This window comes from Pseudoliparis swirei, chromosome 12, assembly GCF_029220125.1.
Source record: "Pseudoliparis swirei isolate HS2019 ecotype Mariana Trench chromosome 12, NWPU_hadal_v1, whole genome shotgun sequence".
Classification (NCBI taxonomy): domain Eukaryota; kingdom Metazoa; phylum Chordata; class Actinopteri; order Perciformes; family Liparidae; genus Pseudoliparis; species Pseudoliparis swirei.
This window is the reverse complement of record NC_079399.1, coordinates 9,865,905-9,886,313: the sequence shown is the minus strand read 5'-3', so window position 1 is coordinate 9,886,313 and position 20,409 is coordinate 9,865,905. Positions and strand designations below refer to the sequence as shown.

Sequence of the window (20,409 nt, the reverse complement as noted above, 5' to 3'; positions counted from 1 at the left end):
GGTCATGGGGGGAAGGGAGGTTAACAGTCTTTATACAGTATCACCAGCATGTCTTGTCCCACCCTGTGCGACTTATAGATGAATACAAAAACCAATGACCTCCTTCTGTATTATCTCTATTTGGTTGCAGCTCCTCACCGTCCTTCTCTTTTTGGGGCCACCTGCCCTTGCGCCCTGGTATTGGCGTTTATGTTTCAGGCTCTAACAGTCCCTCTTTTTCAGCTGTGACCTTCTCTGGCGCGATGCATCATCTCTTTAAGGATGGGCAGGCTAGGTCAATTCTGCCGCCACGTGGCACGTAGAGAGGAGATTTGGCATACGGCTGTCTAGAGGGTAAATCACAGACGTGAGGAAGAGAGGAGGGGGCAGTCGGGCATTTTGTGCTGTCTTCGCTGACATGCAAATAAATGGTCGCACACACATCAACGGACGCAGGCACACACACAGCCATTGGGGACTGCCTGGCCCGACAGGGCCATCCATCACAACCTTAACAGAGCTTATATCTTTGAACAGGCTTTTAGAGCCTTGTGGTGATTGGCAGATCTGTCCTCCCTGGATCCCTGACATAGGTTCAAAGATACTTGTTTCCCCCCTTAGTGCTCTCCATAAATCACTCTGTGATGAGAGAAGTATACGTCTGTGGCCTTGTTTTAATGTCTGAGTACTGCATCACAGCTTGAAGAGAAAAACATGTATGTCTCTCTCTTTGTCTCTGTCATAAGGTCCTCCAAGGCTCACCCTGGACCAGTTGTGCACATAAGTGACAACCCCATGGATGAGGGGAAGGTAAGCAACAACACGTCTACACGCACATGCAAATAAACTCAAAATCCAAATACACATAATGTATGTCATCCTCTCTCCCATATATATATTCTATGTATAAATATGTATTATATATATATATATATTATATGTATAAATATATATATATATTGTATAAATATATATAGATATATATATATATATTATATTCCACATAAACTGACTGTGTTTATATGATCACATACAAGGGGCTTGATTACAGCCTCAATTTACCCGCGCACATGTCAATAGGGCCCATTATGTTCAGTTGATCTGCTCTATTGACACATATGAATTTCTATAAATAAGTCGAGAAAAAAACTCACACTTTATGTTCTAAATAAACTTTTAGCATCATGTCTTGTGACCCAGAGTGGGCAGGTTTCTCCGTGAACCACCACAGCCTGCCTACACCTGGCGTCCTTTCATGCTGCGCGATAATGTCAAATGTATGACTTCATTTTCCGCCCTTCATGAGGTCTATTCTATCTCCTCTCAGTCATCTCTTCTAACTATCTCACTGACTGCCTGTCCCTCTTCCTCTCCAGCTTATAATTGGATATGAGGCTGGGATCGTGGTCCTATGGGATCTGAAATCAAAGAAGGCCGACTGTCGCTACATTTACGATGAGGTAGGCACATCTTCCCTATTTTCTTTCTTTTGTGACAGTTTGAAGTCATTGCTCCCACTTCTGTGCAGTTTAATGAAGATGAAGCTGAACGTTGTCTTGCCAGAGGAGAGTTTTAAATCCAACTCTAACTAGAGCCACTAACTGGATGTGTGCTATCAAACTACGAACATAATCAAAATACTTCCTAGTTAACTAAAACTAGTTAATCAGAGGTGCTTTTAGACGGATTTAGCTTGTCTTCATGCTATGCTAAGTTAAGTTTGTACTTCAAACTGAGTTGCTTCGTTAGAAAGTATTGAATCTCTAAAATATGACTCAAAAACATCGTCTGTTTGGTTAGTGCTGCAGTCACAACTAAATAAAATATATTTGTTCTCATTTACAAAGAACAACCGAATGCAAAATGCATCATTTAACAATGTCTTGATTCCTAGTGTCTCCGGAGTGATGTTGCAAGGCTGCACAGTGATTGAGCGTGCATATTTTAGTTGTAAAAAGGGAAACATTTTGTAAAAGGTAAAGCCATTTAAAAAAGTCATTTTCAAGCTCTGACTCATCAAAGTCAAAAGTCAAAGTCAGTTTTATTTGTCAATTTTCCATATGTGCAAACATACAGAAGATCGAAATTGCGTTTCTCTTCTGTCCAACATAAAGTGAATTGTGCAACATATAGACAACATAGAGTGCAAAAATAGTAAAAAACATGTGAACATATAGACAACATAAAGTGCATAGACAACATAAAGTGCAAAAATAGTAAAAAACATGTAAACATATAGACAACATAAATTGTGCTAGCAGCATTCAGACATGTGAGTCTGAAAGAGGACGGAGTGGGAGGATGGAGAGAGTTAAGCTTCCTGACCGCCTGGTGGATGAAGCTGTTGGACAGCCTGGCGGTGTGAGCCCGGAGGCTCCGGTATCTCCTCCCAGAGGGCAGGAGGCTGAAGAGACCGTGTGAGGGGTGGCAGGGGTCACTCACAATCGAGGTCGCTTTGCGGGTGAGGCGGGTGTTGTATATGTCCTGCAAGGATGGGAGGGGGGGGAGTGAGGCACCCATGATCCTTCCAGCTGCCTTCACTATGCGCTGCAGGGCGTTCCTGCTGTGGTCTGTGCAGCTTCCGCCCGACACAGTGATGCAGTTGGTCAGGATGCTCTCGATGGTGCCGCGTAGAAGGTGCACATGATGGATGGGGGCTCCTGCTTTCCTCAGTTTCCGGAGGAAGTAGAGGCGCCTCTGTGCTTTCTTTGCCAGCGATGTAGTGTTGGCTGTCCACGAGAGGTCCTCACTGATTTCCACCCCCAGGAATTTGGTGCTGCTGACCTGCTCAATGTCCGCACCGTTGATGGTCAGTGGTGGGTGATGGGTGTGGCCTTTCCGGAAGTCAACAACGATCTCTTTGGTCTTGCTGTTGTTGAGCAGGAGGTTGTTGACTCCGCACCACGTGGTCAGAAGGTTGACCTCCCTCCTGTAGAGGGTCTCGTCATCCTTGGTGATGAGACCTATCAATGTTGTGTCGTCTGCAAACTTGACCATGTGATTGGTGCTGTAGCTGGTTTTGCAGTCGTGAGTCAGCAAGGTGAAGAGCAGGGGACTGAGCACACAGCCCTGAGGGGCCCCTGTGCTGAGTGTGATGCTGCTCGAGGTGTTGTTGCCAACACGTACTGCTTGTGGCCTCTCACTCAGGAAGTCCAGCAGCCAGTTACACAGCGAGGTGTTGAGCCCCAGCTGGTCAAGTTTGCAGATTAGTTGTTGTGGGATGATTGTGTTGAATGCTGAGCTAAAGTCTATGAACAGCATTCTTACATAGGAGTCTTTGTTGTCCAGGTGGGTGAGGGCTGGGTGGAGAGCAGAGCAGATTGCATCCTCCGTGGACCGTTTGGCCCGGTATGCAAACTGGAAAGGGTCCAGAGGGGGGGAGAATGGATTTGATATGCGACATGACTAGTCGTTCAAAGCACTTCATGATTATGGGGTCAGTGCCACTGGACGATAGTCGTTGAAGCAGGACGGAGTGGATTTCTTTGGCACAGGTATGATGGTGGTTACCTTGAAGCATGATGGAACAACAGCTTGTCTCAGAGAAGTATTAAAGACATCCGTGAAGACGTCCTTAAGCTCCTCTGCGCAGTCCTTCAGCACACGACCAGGGATGTTGTCTGGACCTGTTGCCTTGTGGGTGTTGATGGACGAGAGTCCTCTTCACGCTGGCAGCAGACAGGCACAGAACCTGATCATGGGGAGGGGGCGGAGTCTTGTGTGGACGAGTGCTGTTCTGTGCTTCAAACCGTGCAAAGAAGCTGTTGAGGTTGTTTAGCAGAGATGTTGCTGTCGCAGTTCTGTGGCGTGGGTTTATAGTCTGTGATGGTCTGAATGCCCCGCCACAGGCTGCGTGTGTCTCTGCTGTCTTTAAAGTGCCGGGTTATCTTTTTTGTGTAGGAAATTTTTGCTTTCCTGATGCCGTGGGACAGGTTGGCTCTCGCTGTTTTCAGGTCCGTTTCGTCCCCAGCTCTGAAGACCCTATTTCTAGTCCTCAGCAGCCGATGGACTTCCCGTTAGCCACGGCTTCTGGTTAGCCAGTGGTGATGGTCTTTACATGGGTCACATCATCAATGCACTTGCTAATGTAAGAAGTAACAGTGTCTGTGTACTCCCCAATGTCTGTGTGGTCGTTGTATGTGGCTGCCTGTTTAAACATTCCCCAGTCTGTTGAGTCAAAGCAGTCTTGGAGAGCGCAGGAGGCCCCCTCTGGCCACACCCGTACCTGCTTCAGAACCGGTCTGGAGGCTTTCACTCTGGGTCTGTATGCTGGCATTAGCATGACGGTGATGTGGTCAGAGAGACCTATGTGGGGGAGGGGGGAGGCCTTGTACGCTCCTTTGTGGGTTGTGTAGACCAGATCCAAAATGTTGTCTCCTCTTGTAGGGAAATCAACATGCTGGTGTAGTTTGGGAAGGACAGTCTTAAGGTTTGCATGGTTGAAATCTCCAGCAAAGATTGTGAAGCCGTCTGGGTGAGCCGTCTGTTGTTCGCTGATGGCCTGATACAGTTCACAAAGTGCCGCATTTCTGTCACTGTTGTTGGAGGTCGGGGGGATGTAAACAGCGACTAGCAGAATCGCCGTGAATTCCCTCGGCAGATAAAAAGGACGGCACCTTACGATCATAAACTCCGCCAGTGGTGAGCAGTGTTTACATACCACGGCAGCGTCCCGGCACCATGCATCCCGGATGTAAACACATACCCCGCCGCCGCGAGTTTTCCCTCCATCAGCGAGGGCTCTGTCCGCTCGGTAGCATGTTAGCTGCTCCAGTCTCACAGCAGAGTCGGGGATGTTGTCGTTTAGCCATGTTTCCGTGAAGATAAGCACACAGCAGTTCCTCACGTCTCGCTGCTCCGTCTGCAGCAGTCTAATGTGGTCCATTTTATTGTCCAAGGATCGCACATTAGCCATGATAATGGATGGTATGGCTGGACGAGTTGGCCTAGCCGCTAGCCTAGCTCGGATACCTCCGCGCCTACCCCTCTTCTGCTTCCTCTCACAACGCTTGCGGCGCCTCCTTTCTGGGGGAGGAGTGGCAGTCGAGTCCGTGTGGTCGGTGTGGTCGAGGCCGGCGAAGTAATCCGTGCTCATGAGTGTTTCCGCTTGTTCAGCGTCCAGAGTGCCGTGTAGTTTGGTCCTGCCGATGGTTAACAGAACCTGGCGACTATATTTGGGTTCCGACGTAGACAGACGAGGCGAAGACGAACAATTTTTGGACGAACTTTTGCACAAACATTTAGAAACAGAACAAAACACCAAATGGTCAGGACAGAGAGGGGCCGCTGCGTCCGTGCGCGCCGCCATCATGCAGCTTCATTGGCTTCCCCAGAGGCAATAGTGATTGTCTATAAATAAAAGACAATAAAAAAAGAGACAGGGTGTCACAGCTGCTCAGATGTCTCTGGACCTGGCATGCGTCAAACCAAGACCATCGTCTGTTATCCGTTACCAGATTAGTGTTAATACAAAATATGATCTCCGCTAACATAGTTGCTGTATTTGGATTGTTTATATGTTATATAATTGATGTAATAAAATGTTGTTTATGCTGGTTATAAAAAATCTTTTAATTTCCATTTACTCCAAAAGGCTTCTATAAATGAATATAATAAACTTGTCATTTAGGTTTTAAGGTGCTACATTAGAGATTAACAGCATTAATAAAGCAGCAAACAACTATTTGCTATGTAAATAATTGCAAGCCGTAGCAATATAAATGCTCCTAATCTCATATGTCTTGCTTTTTTTTCTCTCACATTTTGCACGCATATGCACAAATGCAAATAGTCCTACAGTGGTGACCGTAGCTCTTAGACACAGAGCCAGACCGTCTGTTAAAGATGACACGATTATTGTAACACTCTTGCTGGTGCTCACCTCATTGGCTGTGCTGCTGTAAGAACGCCGAGATAAGATGACGGTGGATTGTGTACGTTCGGTCTGTACAGCTCTCTCTCTCTCTCTCTTTGCCCTGCCTCCTTCTCTCAGATAAGCTAATATCCTCCTGATGTTCCTTGGGCATTACATTCCCTCATATTGAATTTCTCAAGGGAGCTCATCTCTTCTCTCCAAAGCCCTACAGTAACACCTCCCCAGAGACCTGGGGTTGAGGGGGAGGGGCCTGCTCCTCATTTTGCTCACTATGATTTACACCGACGAGGAGAAAGCCCGAAACACACAACCCTTCTTTCCTCTCTTTTGGAATGACTCAGAGTTATTCCTCTAGCTAATTCATTCAAATGGTTATTAGAGTCAAATATATTTAAAGATTAATTTGCCTCCCGAACTCGCCTGCAGGGCCACTGAAGACGACCTTTGTGTTCTCCTGTGCGCCAGTGAAATGTGGTTCTGATGGTCGGGCTGTGATTTTTCTCTTATTATTGCTGCAGCAGACAGGGCTGTCGAGGGAAGAGTGAACACTGTGGAGGAGGAACACACCAGGGCTTTGTGAGGGAAAGGGTGGGTGGTGTGGTCAAAAAATATACGATCTTGATATCAGTGTGTTATGATATTCACTTAAAGGTATACTATGCAGCAATTCACACTTACTCTTGCAAACACAACATTGAAAGTTGGACCTAGCTCCCCAGCTCAACGGCCAAAGAGAGAGAGGGAGAGAGAGAGAGAGACAGACACACACACAGAGAAAGAGAGAGAGAGAGAGACAGAGAGAGAGCGAGAGAGCAGTGCTAGTCAAGCAGTCTAGAACATAAATAGAATGTGAAATAAGACATTATTTTCAGATTTCTGATTACTTTTTGATCGACGCAGAACACTGCGGAAAGATGACGCATTGACGGATTTTGTGTAAATGCAGCCGAATCGCATCTTCATCCTGCCTTCTGTGCTCTGTGTGTGTGTGTGTGTGTGTGTGTGTGTGTGTGTGTGTGTGTGTGTGTGTGTGTGTGTGTGTGTGTGTGTGTGTGTGTGTGTGTGTGTGTGTGTGTGTGTGTGTGTGTGTGTGTGTGTGTGTGTGCGGCTTACCCGTGTGGCTTACCCTTACTTTTGGTCACACAGACCTGCAGCTCTTCATACATCCATGACACAGACAGAGCTGAGGAGAGAGACGGAGACAGCAATTTGATCTGGTTGCGACCATTTTATAAAGTCCCGACCCCACTTGTTATTGGCTGGGGGGCTTCACCCCCACTGCCCCATAGGCTGACGCCCAGAAACGTCTCCAACGCAGCAAATTAATAGATAAAGTCCAGGTAGTGGCCAAACTCTGCCACACACTTCTTAGTGTTTATTTTAGAGGGATTACTTTTTCAGTATGAGCCATGCATTTAGTTATGTGAGGGGTTTTGCTGTTTAAAATGGGAATAATTACGGAGTCACTGAAGGCTGAACTAAATGTCCAACATCAAGCTGGTTGCTGTGGAAACATGAGTCTAGTTTGTTTTAACTGCTGAGCTCATTCCTGCCATCACACATATATTCAACATTATAAGCCATTCATGTTAAGTGCAGTAAGTACAATTGGAATTAGTTTCCGTCATAAATGTCTGGAAACTTCATTCTTTACTGCATCTGCTAATAATACTGTACGTTAAAATACGTTTTGACATTTATTAAATCCATTGCTAATTGAATTCTTCCTGCTGTGCACTCTTTTTCCCGCTGTGTGCTTTATTAAAATACGATTTACCTCGTAGCTTGCCCCCAACGATCAAAGGTGTCAACTGAAATGAACAAGGGGTCTTTTCCTCTTCTCCTTTTTCAACAGTGGAGTAAGCCAGTGGACCAGTAGTGATGGATTCAGGCTTTGGAATGATTATATCTTAATGAATATTTCAGTTTTGATGGAAATGCGTGTGTGTTCAAACAAGTGAAAGGCAGTCTATGTTCTCACATTTCAAAGGAGACAGATAAATGTTTTCTGTGAGTGATGTCATCTCAGAATTTCTTGGCAAATCTTTAACGATTCTTTCGCTCACGCAACGTCAGCATGTGAGGTGCACACGATGGAAATAATGAAATGGTTTTGACTGGAATGACGGCAGCTTTTGTTAGTTACACACACTGTCGAACTTAAACCTGGCCCCCAGACAGCAACAAAGTATACAGACAAACAGCAGAGGCTGAGAGGGTGGACCTTCCACTCTGTGTCTATCCGTGCATTGTCTATTATTAGCTGTGGATCAGCAGCATGGGTTTCCCGTGAGTGCTACCCACAGAGCATCCGTCACTCTGACCCTGCTCCACTCTGCCCCGTCTGACTCAACGCCTCGGTCAGACTCCGGTCCTGATGAATGGATGATATCACAGACATATTGTAATTTGTTCCCTCCTTCCTCTGATGTATGTTTCCTGGTGGCTCTCTGTCACTCAAAGAGTGCGTGGATGATTCTTCTATTTCTGTGTCATACTTTCAAAAGAGACATTATTCAAACTCACTAATTCACTCCACAGTCGGCTTATAAAACAACCTCCCTCCTCTTTTTCTTCCATTACATCTCAATGTTGCGTTTATTTTGCTACATTTCTTTCTGTCAGGTTTACTATATTTACCTTCCTTATGGTTTAGTATTTCTCTTTTTCTTTTCATACAATTTTGACCATTCTCTTTTACCTCGCCACATTGTGTTATTCATTCGTTCTGACTCTATTTTTTCTCTCTGTCAAATCATGGAAAGGAACGAGTAGTTTTTGCCCAAAAGCCAAGAAACCCACATGCAAAAATGTTTGGTGACCTGTGGTCTGACTGACATAACCAGATGAAGTTTGTGCGCAAATGCAACCCACAACACGTTGTGTTTGAATCTGCACCAAAATACTAAATAAATGGGGGAAACGTTTTCCTCAGAGCAAGACACACTTCTCTATTATTGAAGGCCAACAATTACATCGTAAAAAATGAAACTCTTCCTACAACCACTCTCAATTATGACTTAATTTCCAAGCAATACAAATAATTTAACAACTTTGGCTGTGCTGGAATGTGTCTTATTAACATATTTGAACACCAAGTTCATATTGTAAATAGCCTTGACTGCTGGATGGAGCTTCAGTCAGATTTAAAACGAGTTGTTGGAAAAAAAAATGAGTGGCACTTTTTAAAATATAGCTTGAAATGGGTGAGGTTGTCCTTGGATAGGAAAATGCACTGGGAGATAAAGAGACGTTTCTGAGGTATTCTCTTTGATGAATTCTCTAAGTGACTCAATTTGATATGTCTGCATGCACCAAATCTCCCCCACTCGGTTGGCTGAGAGAATAAAAGCAAATGCTCCAATTCTTTCACATACTCTTAGTGACATAAATCTGGCTTTATTAAGAAATATTTGATTCGCCCCTAAGACCTGTTGAGGATTCAGACGGATACTGTTTCACTGCTGATTGCTCATTTGGCAAGTCTAGCGCTATGTCCATTAGATGGAGAATATCATTCTTTATATGATGGTCAGTCTCTGTGGGGCTTTATCTGTCAGGATGTTATTTTTCATTATGCTAATGTTATCTCCTTGGTAAGAGAAAGATGAATCTCTCACACCGCTCTTGCAAGACATTTGTTTTCCTTATGTGATAAAGGTGGGGAAGGGGCTTTTGTTGTCTAACAGTAGAGGCATGCCCCTCAGTTGGTCCAATGCTTTGATCCAGATTAAAATATCTCAACCATTATTAGCTGGATTGGATGGATTAAGGATGAAGAGGTTGAATCTTTGAGCCTTTTACTACTTATTCTTTCCCCTGTATGAGGCTCTATGCCAGATCCTAGTGCAATAACTGTAATAATAACTTCATATTTACACTATGTTGATCTGCACTTCACACATTTCATTTATTTACACTACACACACACATTTCATTTATTTACACTACACACATACACACACTTTGCATTTTGCACACTCTTTCAATATTTAATATTTTTATATTTAATTTAATTTTACACTGCAGTCATTAGTATTGTATTGTGTATGCATATATGTTGTATATATACATATATATTTTATTTTATATTTTACTTTGAATACTTCTTGTATACATCTATATCTTTCACTTGTATACATCTATATCTTTCATCCCTGTATTTTATATTTTATTTTTTATTCTCGTGTGTTTAGTTTATTGGTGCTGCTACTGTGACGACAAATTTCCCCTTGGGGATTAATAAAGTATATATCTATATCTATCTATCTATCTATCTAACTCACATCCGCCATCAGCATTGATGAGACACCTGAGCCATTACTCATTATGGCTCCAGTTATGGCCAAGAAAACAATCGTCATGAAGAGGGAATTTAGAAAACTCCCAAACTAAAGAATGCTGTCTGAAAAAGAACATGTTTCATTTGTGCATCTTTGTGGGAGTGAGAGGGGATGAGTCATTGACTGTGTAATGAGATAATGAGAGTGGTCTCGGCAGCATGATGTCACATCTCTCTATCCTCAAGCTCACGGTGACCTGGAGTCTTTTTGAGAGAACCAGGATAATGAGACCTTTGAAAATCCTCAAGGCTGTGCATCCAGAAACACCCACCGCAGGAAGTTCTCTATTGGTTTCATCTTTGTGAGTCCATAGTCTGACCAAGCCAGACTGTGGTGGTTTACATACTTTACCAGCAAGCAATAAACAGGGTTCATTACCCCTCAAAACATATAGATATGATACAATTTACTCTGGGACGGGTACAATTAGAATTGTTGTGTTGAGCAACATCACCGGTGTCACATGAGCAAGACACCGTCTCATTCAGCTTTTTTTTCTTGAAAAAAACACATAAAATGAGCCCACATTTAATAACACACCAGAGGCAAAATTGATAAACACCTCAACAAATCGGTTCAATTCGAAGAGATTTACTGAACCTGTCAGGTGAGTGCTGGAGACGACACGAGGGAAATCAAAACTAAGTTCACACATAAACAATAAGAGGAACATAAAGATGGAAACAATGCACATAAATACAACCAATACTTTTTTCTTTCTTAGACTATACCAAATGTAACCCTTATTTCAGAGAATATGTCCACTTATTGTATTTCCCCTGGCATGCTGCAGGTGTTCTGGGTACAACATGCCCCCGGGGCAGAAATTCATGTGACAAGCCTCATAAAACTGCTTTGAAGCCATTGTTGAGCTTCACACAGATTCGGTGCACGTCATCATATTTACTCGACATCAAGACGTTCACTGGGTTAAATAATAATAATAATAATAATAATACATTAATTTTATAAGGCGCCTTTCAAGGCACTCAAGGTCGCCGTACAACATATTTAAAAATGGACACAATTAAAAAGCAGAACAGTTAAAAAGCAAAACAGTTAAAAAGCAGAACAGTCTGCAGCAGAGCAACCAAGAGGGGAACAGGTCAGCCATAGGCCTGCCTGAAAAGGTGAGTTTTGAGGTGAGTTTTGAATAAAGTGATAGAGTCAATGTTTCTGATGTCAGGGGGGAGAGAGTTCCATAGGCGAGGGGCAGAGCGGCTGAAGGCTCGTGACCCCATGGTGGACAAACGAGCTGGGGGGACAGTCAGGTTGATGGAGGAGGCAGACCTGAGAGACCGGGTGGGGATGTTGATTTGGAGGAGGTGAGACAGGTATGGAGGGGCGAGGTTGTGGATGGCCTTGAATGCATGGAGCAGGATCTTAAAGTCAATGCGGTGTTTGATGGGAAGCCAGTGGAGTTGTTGTAGAACAGGGTGATGTGACAGATGGAAGGGTGTTGGTGATGATGCGGGCAGCAGCGTTCTGGACCAGTTGGAGCTTATGGAGGAGTTTCTGGGGGAGACCAAAGAGGAGGGAATTGCAATAATCCAAGCGGGAGGTGACAAGAGAGTGGACCAGGATTGCGGTGCTGTTGGGTGTGAGTGAAGGGCGGAGGCGGTTGATATTTCGGAGGTGGAAGTAGGCAGACCGGATGGTGGTGTTGATGTGAGTGTGGAATGACAGTGTGCAGTCGAGGACGACACCCAGACTCTTCGCCTGAGGAGAGGGGGAGACCGAGGAGTTGTCTATTGTAAGGGTGAAACTGGGATGCTTGGTGAGAGTGGACTTGGAGCCAATGAGGACAACCTCGGTTTTATTGCTGTTCAATTTGAGGAAGTTTGAGGTGAACCAGTCTTTGATTTCCTGTAAACAGGCACAGAGGGAGGGGGGCGGGAACGTGGAAGAGGGTTTGGAGGAAACATAGAGTTGGGTGTCGTCCGTAACAGTGGAATTGAATGTTATGTTTGCGGAAAATGAGTCCAAGTGGGAGGAGGTAGATGATAAACAGGATAGGACCAAGGACAGAGCCCTGGGGAACACCGGAGGAGAGGGGAGGGTGTGATGTGAATGATTTTAACTGAATGAACTGAGTACGGCCAGAGAGATATGAGTGAAACCATGAAAGGGGTGTGTCTGAAATTCCAATGGAGGCTAGTCGATCAAGGAGGATGGAGTGGGAGATGGTGTCGAAGGCGGCGCTCAGATCGAGGAGGATGAGGATTGATAATAATCCAGAGTCCGCTGCCATGAGGAGGTCATTTGAGATTTTGATGAGGGCTGTTTCTGTGACGGGGGCGAAAACCGGACTGGAACTGTTCATAGAGGTTATTGTTGGAGAGGTGAGTCTGAATCTGAGATGCCACTGAGCGATGAAAAGAGCATCAACAAGCATGGCAGCCCTTTACTGGCATACACACTTCAGGCATGATGCGTACCCTGAAGGAAAGAGCGAGCAACATTTCCCAAATTCTTTCCTGTCTTTCCGTATTCTTCTCTCGATGTTTGTGCTTGTCTCTGTATACATTTTTCCATTTTTAAAACGGTCAAACCAAAGGTTTTCCAGTAAATACTGTAGATATTAAAATTGTGATTACTTTCATTTTCAAGATTAAACTTGCGATTGTTTTTTAACTTCCTTACTTTTTAAAAACACATCACTGACTAAATGTTTTTTTTAAAAATGATCTCCACTAAATACCTACGGCTCCAAATTACAACAGTTTAACCTGAATGCACCAGATATATATTTCAATTAGGGTCAATTATGAATGTTGTGGACCATTTGTGTCTAACATGGTAATAAAACCTTGCTTCTGGCATTCCTGAACAAAATGAGCCTTCCATGTATGTCTTTTCTCCACACTCGGCAATGGGTCACATAAACAGGTTAAAATCCTTCTAATACATGCATTTATGCCACAGGAAATACTCTGAAGTATTGTAACGCATGTGACATGTAGTGTAATGCCCCCCCCCCCCCCCCCAACCTCTCCACCTCTCCATCCTTCTTGCATGTTGTTTCCTAGGCGATCCACTCAGTTGCCTGGCATCACGAGGGAAAGCAGTTCATTTGCAGTCACTCAGATGGAACTCTGACCATATGGAACATCAGAGGCCAGGGCAAGCCCATACAGACAATCACCCCACACGGTAAGGCGGGGCAAGCACACACACACACACACACACACACACACACGCAATCATAGTAGACTATTGAGGGAGTGACTTTAACGGCCAGATTCATGATGGTCTTAACCGACAAAACTCGGTAGGACCTCACATTTTAACACTTTTGGTTGTGAAGAGAAAACATATTACGAGGAGCTTATCTTAATTTCTAACAATTTATGTGTCAATTAGTATTTAACAAATGCTGATAAATCGTTTGAATAAACCACAAGACGGGGTTCATATGTTCGACTTGCTAGAACCCGAAAGTGTTTAACCTCACCAACAGTATTAATTGTCATTTATTTACTGCTCTTTTATTTGTTTTTTTACTCTCTTTTATATATATATATATATATATATATATTTTTTTTAAAAAGAATTGTCCTTTTTGATTTGTTTCCAGCATTTTGTGTATGTTTCATCTATTGTGAAGCACTTAGTTCCTGTTTGACAATACATGATGAATGAGCCTTCAGCTGTTAGTCATATAAGTCACTTGATACCGCCTGAAAGATTTCCCCCCATCTTTTGTTTTTACTCCCCCATCTTTTCCCTATTTCAATCAGAGGATTATTGTCAGTTCAATTATATCCTGCCTTTTGTTTGCTTTACTTTGTGTCTGCACATCCCCACATTAGAACCGGGGCTCTGTTTATTTCCTGCAGAACAGCAAGTCTGCTCTTTTGAAGATGCATTTTAATCCATCCTCCTCCGTCTCCCCACACACCCACACACCCACTCATCCCACAGAGCACTCTGACAAGTCACTCAGATGAAGGGACTGGAAGAACTAGACAGTGTGTGAGTGCTACAAATGGACAGAGAGAGAGCGCGAGAGTCAGAAAGAGGAACAAAGAAGGGAACAAAATGAAAGGAAATAACTTCGAACCAGTTTCCCAAGCTGGTCTTGTGTGGAAGGGATTGCAGAAAGGATTTAACCACACAGGCGTTTTAATTAGCTGTTTCTCCCACTGCTGCATACATAATTACTTTGCTATTTAATGTGCATTACGCACATGAATTTGACAGGTTAAAGTAAGATTTATGTGTTGTCCTTTAATTTGTCTTTTAGATATCTGTTATTTAGATGTAGTTATTAAAAGCAGTTCTTTAGTATACATACCTGCCTTGTATAAACCTGCTAACCAGCTCACTTTGGCTCGTTAGAAGTCGTTTAGATATGTACAGCCACGGATGCATGTGCATTCTGATACGCATCGGGAGGCACACCTGTGAGGGATGTGCCAAATAGATGGATTATATAAGTCGTCCATGATGGTCTGTCCCTTCCCCTGCATGTGTCTTTATTCTTTCTGATGAATAGCCCCATTGTTATTTGTTTGGCTTCTGTTCAGAGCTGCAATTTAAGTGCAGCTCTGATCAGATACTCGGGGGAAAAAAATGACACGAGGAACAAGAAAAGCGGAGGTGAAGAGAGATGAACTGACAAACTAAAGTAACTTCTGTTTGTTCTATTTTTAGGAAAACAGCCCAAGGACGGGAAGAAGCCAGAACCTTGTAAACCCATTCTCAAAGTGGAGTACAAAACCACGAGACTTGGGTATGGTCTCTCTCTCTCTCTCTCTATCTCTCTCATGCGCGCATGCTTGGACATAATTATGCTTAAATCTATACGGCACAGTAAAGGCAAATGACACATCAACGTTGACAGGAGGTTACCGCCTGTTGCCAAGGCAATGTGAGTGACACATGCAGTGCATGTTCTTCAGACTAGGAGCTACCCAGCATCGATACAGAGACCTCTGCAATCGCTTGACAATTTAAAAAAATAAAGAAAACACCACCCCTCTTTGAGTCATGGCATCATGTATCAGGGTGTTTCTCAAATACTTTGTGAAGTTACTATCGTTAAATGTCACCTGTCAGAGTCAGCTGTTAACATAGTCCATACATCATATTTACAGTGTACAACTACAATGCACAATGCACAACTTTAATGGCCATCGGCAGACCAATCAAAATCTGTGTTTTCTGTGGCTGTAGTGTAAATTGTATTTGTAGAAATCCAGCTAACGGTTCATACCTGTGCTTGTGTGTGTGTGTGTGTGTGTGTGTGTGTTGCAGGGAGCCCTTCATGATCCTGTCCGGCGGTCTGTCCTACGACACGGTAGGACGGCGTCCATGTCTGACTGTAATGCACGGGAAGAGTACCGCTGTGCTGGAGATGGACTATCCAATAGTGGACTTCCTCACACTGTGTGAGACACCATACGCTAACGGTACGTTGGTCTTCATTGCGGTGTAAGCATGTCTATGCTTTTATATTTGTGTATTAGTGTCACACACACACACACTCATTTACATGTTTTTCTTTTTAATTATGTGGAATTACTTCTGTGTTAGTGTGTTTCTCTAAGAAATAAGACATTTCTCAAGGGGAAGAATTCTATTCCACTTTCATTATCTGGCATACATTTTCATTAAATCTATTTGTACACAATATACATCTAAATTATATTATGATCTTATTTCCTGCATAGTTGAGTCAACAGCTAAAAAAAAGCCAAAGTGGAGCTGAATGGTATGGGATCCTTACAATGTGTTCCAGTATGTAAACTATCTGGCACATGTACAGCTCCAGGCAAGATTAACGAGTTATGTAATAATGGTGACGTCTCGCTGGCAACCTGATGTCACCACCCGCTGATTTTATTTGGTAATGGACATCACTGGGTCTTTGAATTACACAATACATGTCTGACTGACAATCTGTGTGTTGGCACGCTTAAACCAGCGTCTGTGTGTAGAGCAGGTTTGATAATCCTCAAAGATGTGGCTGCAGATGATGGAGCGACACCACGATGTGTCGGAAGGAGAAAGCAAATGACAGACAGTCGTAACGCGGACAAAGATTCAGACGTGAAGTACAGCGCATGAAAAGAAATACAAAGCATCAGTGCGTCATTCTCAGAAAATTAGATTGCATTTTAAGATTGAAGATTCATTATTCACTTTGAATATAATCGGATTTTTCTGTAGCTTTTACCCACATCTCGTAGCCCTCCTCGAGAGAGTGTTTCCCCCCCCAGTGCTAAGAAAGTCAAATAGACTTGAAAGAGATACACACTTATAATTTATTTTGTTTTTTTCTTTGCTGATAGCCTTGTTTTATAATAGTCTTTTTGGAAATCCGCAGTAATCACGGTTGTCCATCTCAGCTCCCAAATGACGGACGGACAAAGAGAAACTGTACAGTGATCTAAAGTTACATGAGATGTCACAAGAGAATGTGAATCCCTTCTCTGTGTACTCTGACAGCCAGCTGTTCTCACTCGTGGTTATGCTACATATCTGAATGGTCTCTGTATGGTTCGTGATGTTGCTTCCAAAGCAAACATCTAAAGAAAGAGGAAGTGGAGGCCTGAGCTCTTTAAAGCACTGAAGTCAGTCGAAGCTTTAGGACAGGGGACAATTTAAGATCAGAATGGTAGTTTTTTCTCTGACCATAAACTTGTGTCAGGGTGCCCTGCAGCAAGGCATTTAACCCCTGCTACTCCAGTTGAGATATGTGGAGGCCAACCATATGAGGCAAAAATGGTCAGCTCTGGTGTGATCAGTGTAAACTTATGAAAGAGAGAATTCCCATGCATCCTTTTAGTAATTATTAATTAACTTAATTAATTATTTTTTCTTCACACTGCATTCACAATTTTTCTTTTAGAGCTTAATTAATTATGTATTCATTATGTCATTGCTGGATACACATGTCCCCTTTATAAGTATTTCTTACTTATCTCAGGTGTTTCTATGCGTCCACATATATATATATATATATATATATATATATATATATATACTGTATGTATATATGTGTGTGGATGAAACCAGTGTGATACTTTTGAATGGAAAATTTTACTCCGAAATCAGACTATATTTATTATATTTTATATTTGTATTTAATCAGAGCACTATCCCCTACAGACATAAATGAATTTGAAGCGTTTCGCATTTCCAGCCTCACATCTTCAGGGCACAGATATGATAATAACATTTGCCACAGAAAGTCCCCGTGGTTTTCAGATCTCAGGGGAGTTCTCTCTCAAGGAATTCCAACAGTGTTGAACATGTGGTGTGGTGAATAACCTGTCTCGCTGTTGCTCTGCACAGATTTTCAGGAACCTTACGCTGTGGTGGTCCTTCTGGAAAAGGATTTAGTGGTGATCGACCTTGCACAAAATGGGTGAGTCTGACTATTAAATACCTCTTCATCATCTTTTGTTTCATAAATTTGGGCTGAAAGGTCATAGTTGGCATATTAGTGCTCGTTATCTTTATTACATAGATAATATTCCCTCTATGTGATATAACTTACTTTCATCAATCGTGTTCTTTAGCATACATGCAGCACTGAATGAGATTAATGCAGTGATACTTGGCAGACAGATTCACCTTTTTAAAAGTGACTTTGTCTGTGCCCTCTTGCTCACAGTTATCCCATATTCGAGAACCCCTATCCTCTGACTATCCACGAGTCTCCTGTGACCTGCTGCGAGTACTTTGCCGACTGCCCTGGGGACCTCATACCTGCACTTTACTCCGTCGGCTCTCGGCAGAAACGACAGGGCTACAGCAAAAAGGTACTATTTAAAAAAAGAAGTGTCTCTGCTGTGTCACTACATATTGTTATCGCTGTTGTGTTGTTGGGGTCATCTAAAAGGACAATATTTCACCTCTTCAGTGGTAAATATCAGGATTTGGATACGGACCCCTGAGAATTAAAGATCAAGGACCTCTTTCCACATTCACACTTTTGCACCGGAAGGGAAGAGGAAAAGGGGAAATAATGTGTGAAAGAGATATTAGTTTCTTTTTTGTAAATTGGAAGTGTTTTTAGGTTAAGTTTTAAAGAAAGGATGGAAACTATTCTTTGTGGATCGGCCTTAAAAGTTTCTTGGATTGAAGAAAGTTTCCTGATAAGATGCATCATTTTCACTAATTATAGGTGCGTTTGGAATTTCTTTCCAAGAAAAGCATCATCTAATGTGATATTATGCACAAACTAAAATACTCTCTTAGTTTCACTGGCAAATAAATCATTTTAATTATAGAAAACATATCAACAGAACTATGTTGCTTATTTGAGCCAGTACTTGAAACTCCCATCAGTCTTGTGCCAGTTTTTAAACTCGTGTGGGTGTTTACTTTTAGTCTATTCCTATAATTCGTGCAATTACCAATATGCCAAAGATATTTACAGCAAATTATTTCTGTAAAAAAACCATCTGTCTATCGCTACCGAAATGATTATCTACTGCTTGTCATCACTGTTTGTTACCATTTTTAATAATGAAGCAAACTACTACACATCAATACTACTTCCTTAAGAAAAAACTTTTCAAACACACCTCCCATCACAGTTTAATGATGTGTATAATAATATTAGTGCTGTGAAAAATAACGCGTGAACTCAGTTAATTCAATTTCAGGTTTAACTAGTTTTTTTAAATTTAACGCATTTAACGCATGCGCAGAATGAGCTTCCAATCCGTCTGTTGTTGGTCGTCGGGACGAAAAAAAAGTCACTTGCAAAATGAGCTTCCAATACACCACTTCAATCTGAACTCTGTCCGCTCTCATGCAGACGGTCTGTTCATCGGTAATGATCCTTCCGCAGGTTCACCTCCGGAAACCTTGTTACGACTTTTACTTCCTGTCGATCAGGGGTCTCAACACGTCGATCGCGACCTGCCAGTCGATCGCGGCGTAGTGTCGGTAGATCGCATGACATTAAAAAGATTGGCCCGCCCCCTGACATGTTCTCTAGAGCACGTCTTTGTTCTTTTATTAAACTAAACGTCTGTTGTTGATCGTATCTCCACAGCAGCATGTCATTTCTGTCTCTTCGCGTTGCGTTAACACTTATCGATCTCCGCCACAGAGCTCCGTGCGCGCGCATCGGGACCGAGCAAAAAAAAAGTCACTTGTCCGTGTCGGTGAGGTTTCAGCTTTGCAGCGGTGTCCCCGCCGTCCCTTTCATCACGGCCCAGTTCATGAAGAAAACCCACACAGTCAGTTTGCCTCAGCAGCTGCTAGAGGAAGACTAGAGGCCTTTAGATTGTATCATGGTGGAGTTAATGGTTGACAAACAAGAGAAAAATGTTCTGTTTAACCCTCCTGTTACCTTTACATTTACTAACATATTTTACCCTCGGGGTCAATTTGACCCCAGCAATTAAAACCTCCAGAAAATTATTAGAATTAATATTGCTTCCCAAGTTTAAGTGTGAGGTACTTTATGTTTGTTTGTTGACTACCTAAATAGCCCTTTAAATAAATAAAAAGTTGATATTTCTTATATGTTTGACACAGTGAAAAACAGCCTGGGGTCAAATTGACCCCAAAGAACACCGACATTAAACATTAAATGGGGTCAAATTGACCCGAAAGGTAACAGGAGGGTTAAACATTCTGTTTAGGATGAAGATGTATTAATGTTCCATATGGAAGAAAACTGCTAAATAACTGCTGAGTTGCAGCACCATTGTATAGAAGAATGTATAAATGTATATATCTGTCTTTTGTCATAAATCTCTATGTTCTCACAAAATATACCGAGAATATCGGTAATATGTGATTAATCATGATTAATCCACAAAAACCTGTGATTAACCCGATTAAAAATTTTAATCGTTTCACAGCCCTAAATAATATATATATACACTTCCGTTCAAAAGTTTGGGATCACCCAGACAATTTTGTGTTTTCCATGAAAATTCACACTTTTATTTATCAAATGAGTTGCAAAATGTATAGAAAATATAGTCAAGACATTGACAAGGTTAGAAATAATGATTTGTATTTGAAGTATTAATTTTTTTCTTCAAACTTTGCTTTCGTCAAAGAATGCTCCTTTTGCAGCAATTACAGCATTGCAGACCTTTGGCATTCTAGCTGTTAATTTGTTGAGGTAATCTGTTGAAATTTCACCCCACGCTTCCTGAAGCACCTGCCACAAGTTGGATTGGCTTGATGGGCACTTCTTGCGGACCATACGGTCAAGCTGCTCCCACAACAGCT

At 42.6% G+C, this 20,409-nt stretch overlaps 1 protein-coding gene across 1 annotated transcript in view; it reads left to right on the top strand.

Annotated features, from left to right (window-relative positions):
* The window catches only part of stxbp5a (syntaxin binding protein 5a (tomosyn)), a 62,789-nt gene that overhangs the window by 20,914 nt on the left and 21,466 nt on the right, over window positions 1–20,409 (top strand). Inside the window, exons 5-11 of the mRNA XM_056428911.1 lie at window positions 726–789; window positions 1,356–1,439; window positions 13,227–13,350; window positions 14,854–14,932; window positions 15,457–15,611; window positions 17,500–17,572; window positions 17,822–17,969. Of these exons, the coding sequence (XP_056284886.1) occupies window positions 726–789; window positions 1,356–1,439; window positions 13,227–13,350; window positions 14,854–14,932; window positions 15,457–15,611; window positions 17,500–17,572; window positions 17,822–17,969 (727 nt within the window). The remainder of the gene's footprint in view (window positions 1–725; window positions 790–1,355; window positions 1,440–13,226; window positions 13,351–14,853; window positions 14,933–15,456; window positions 15,612–17,499; window positions 17,573–17,821; window positions 17,970–20,409) is intronic.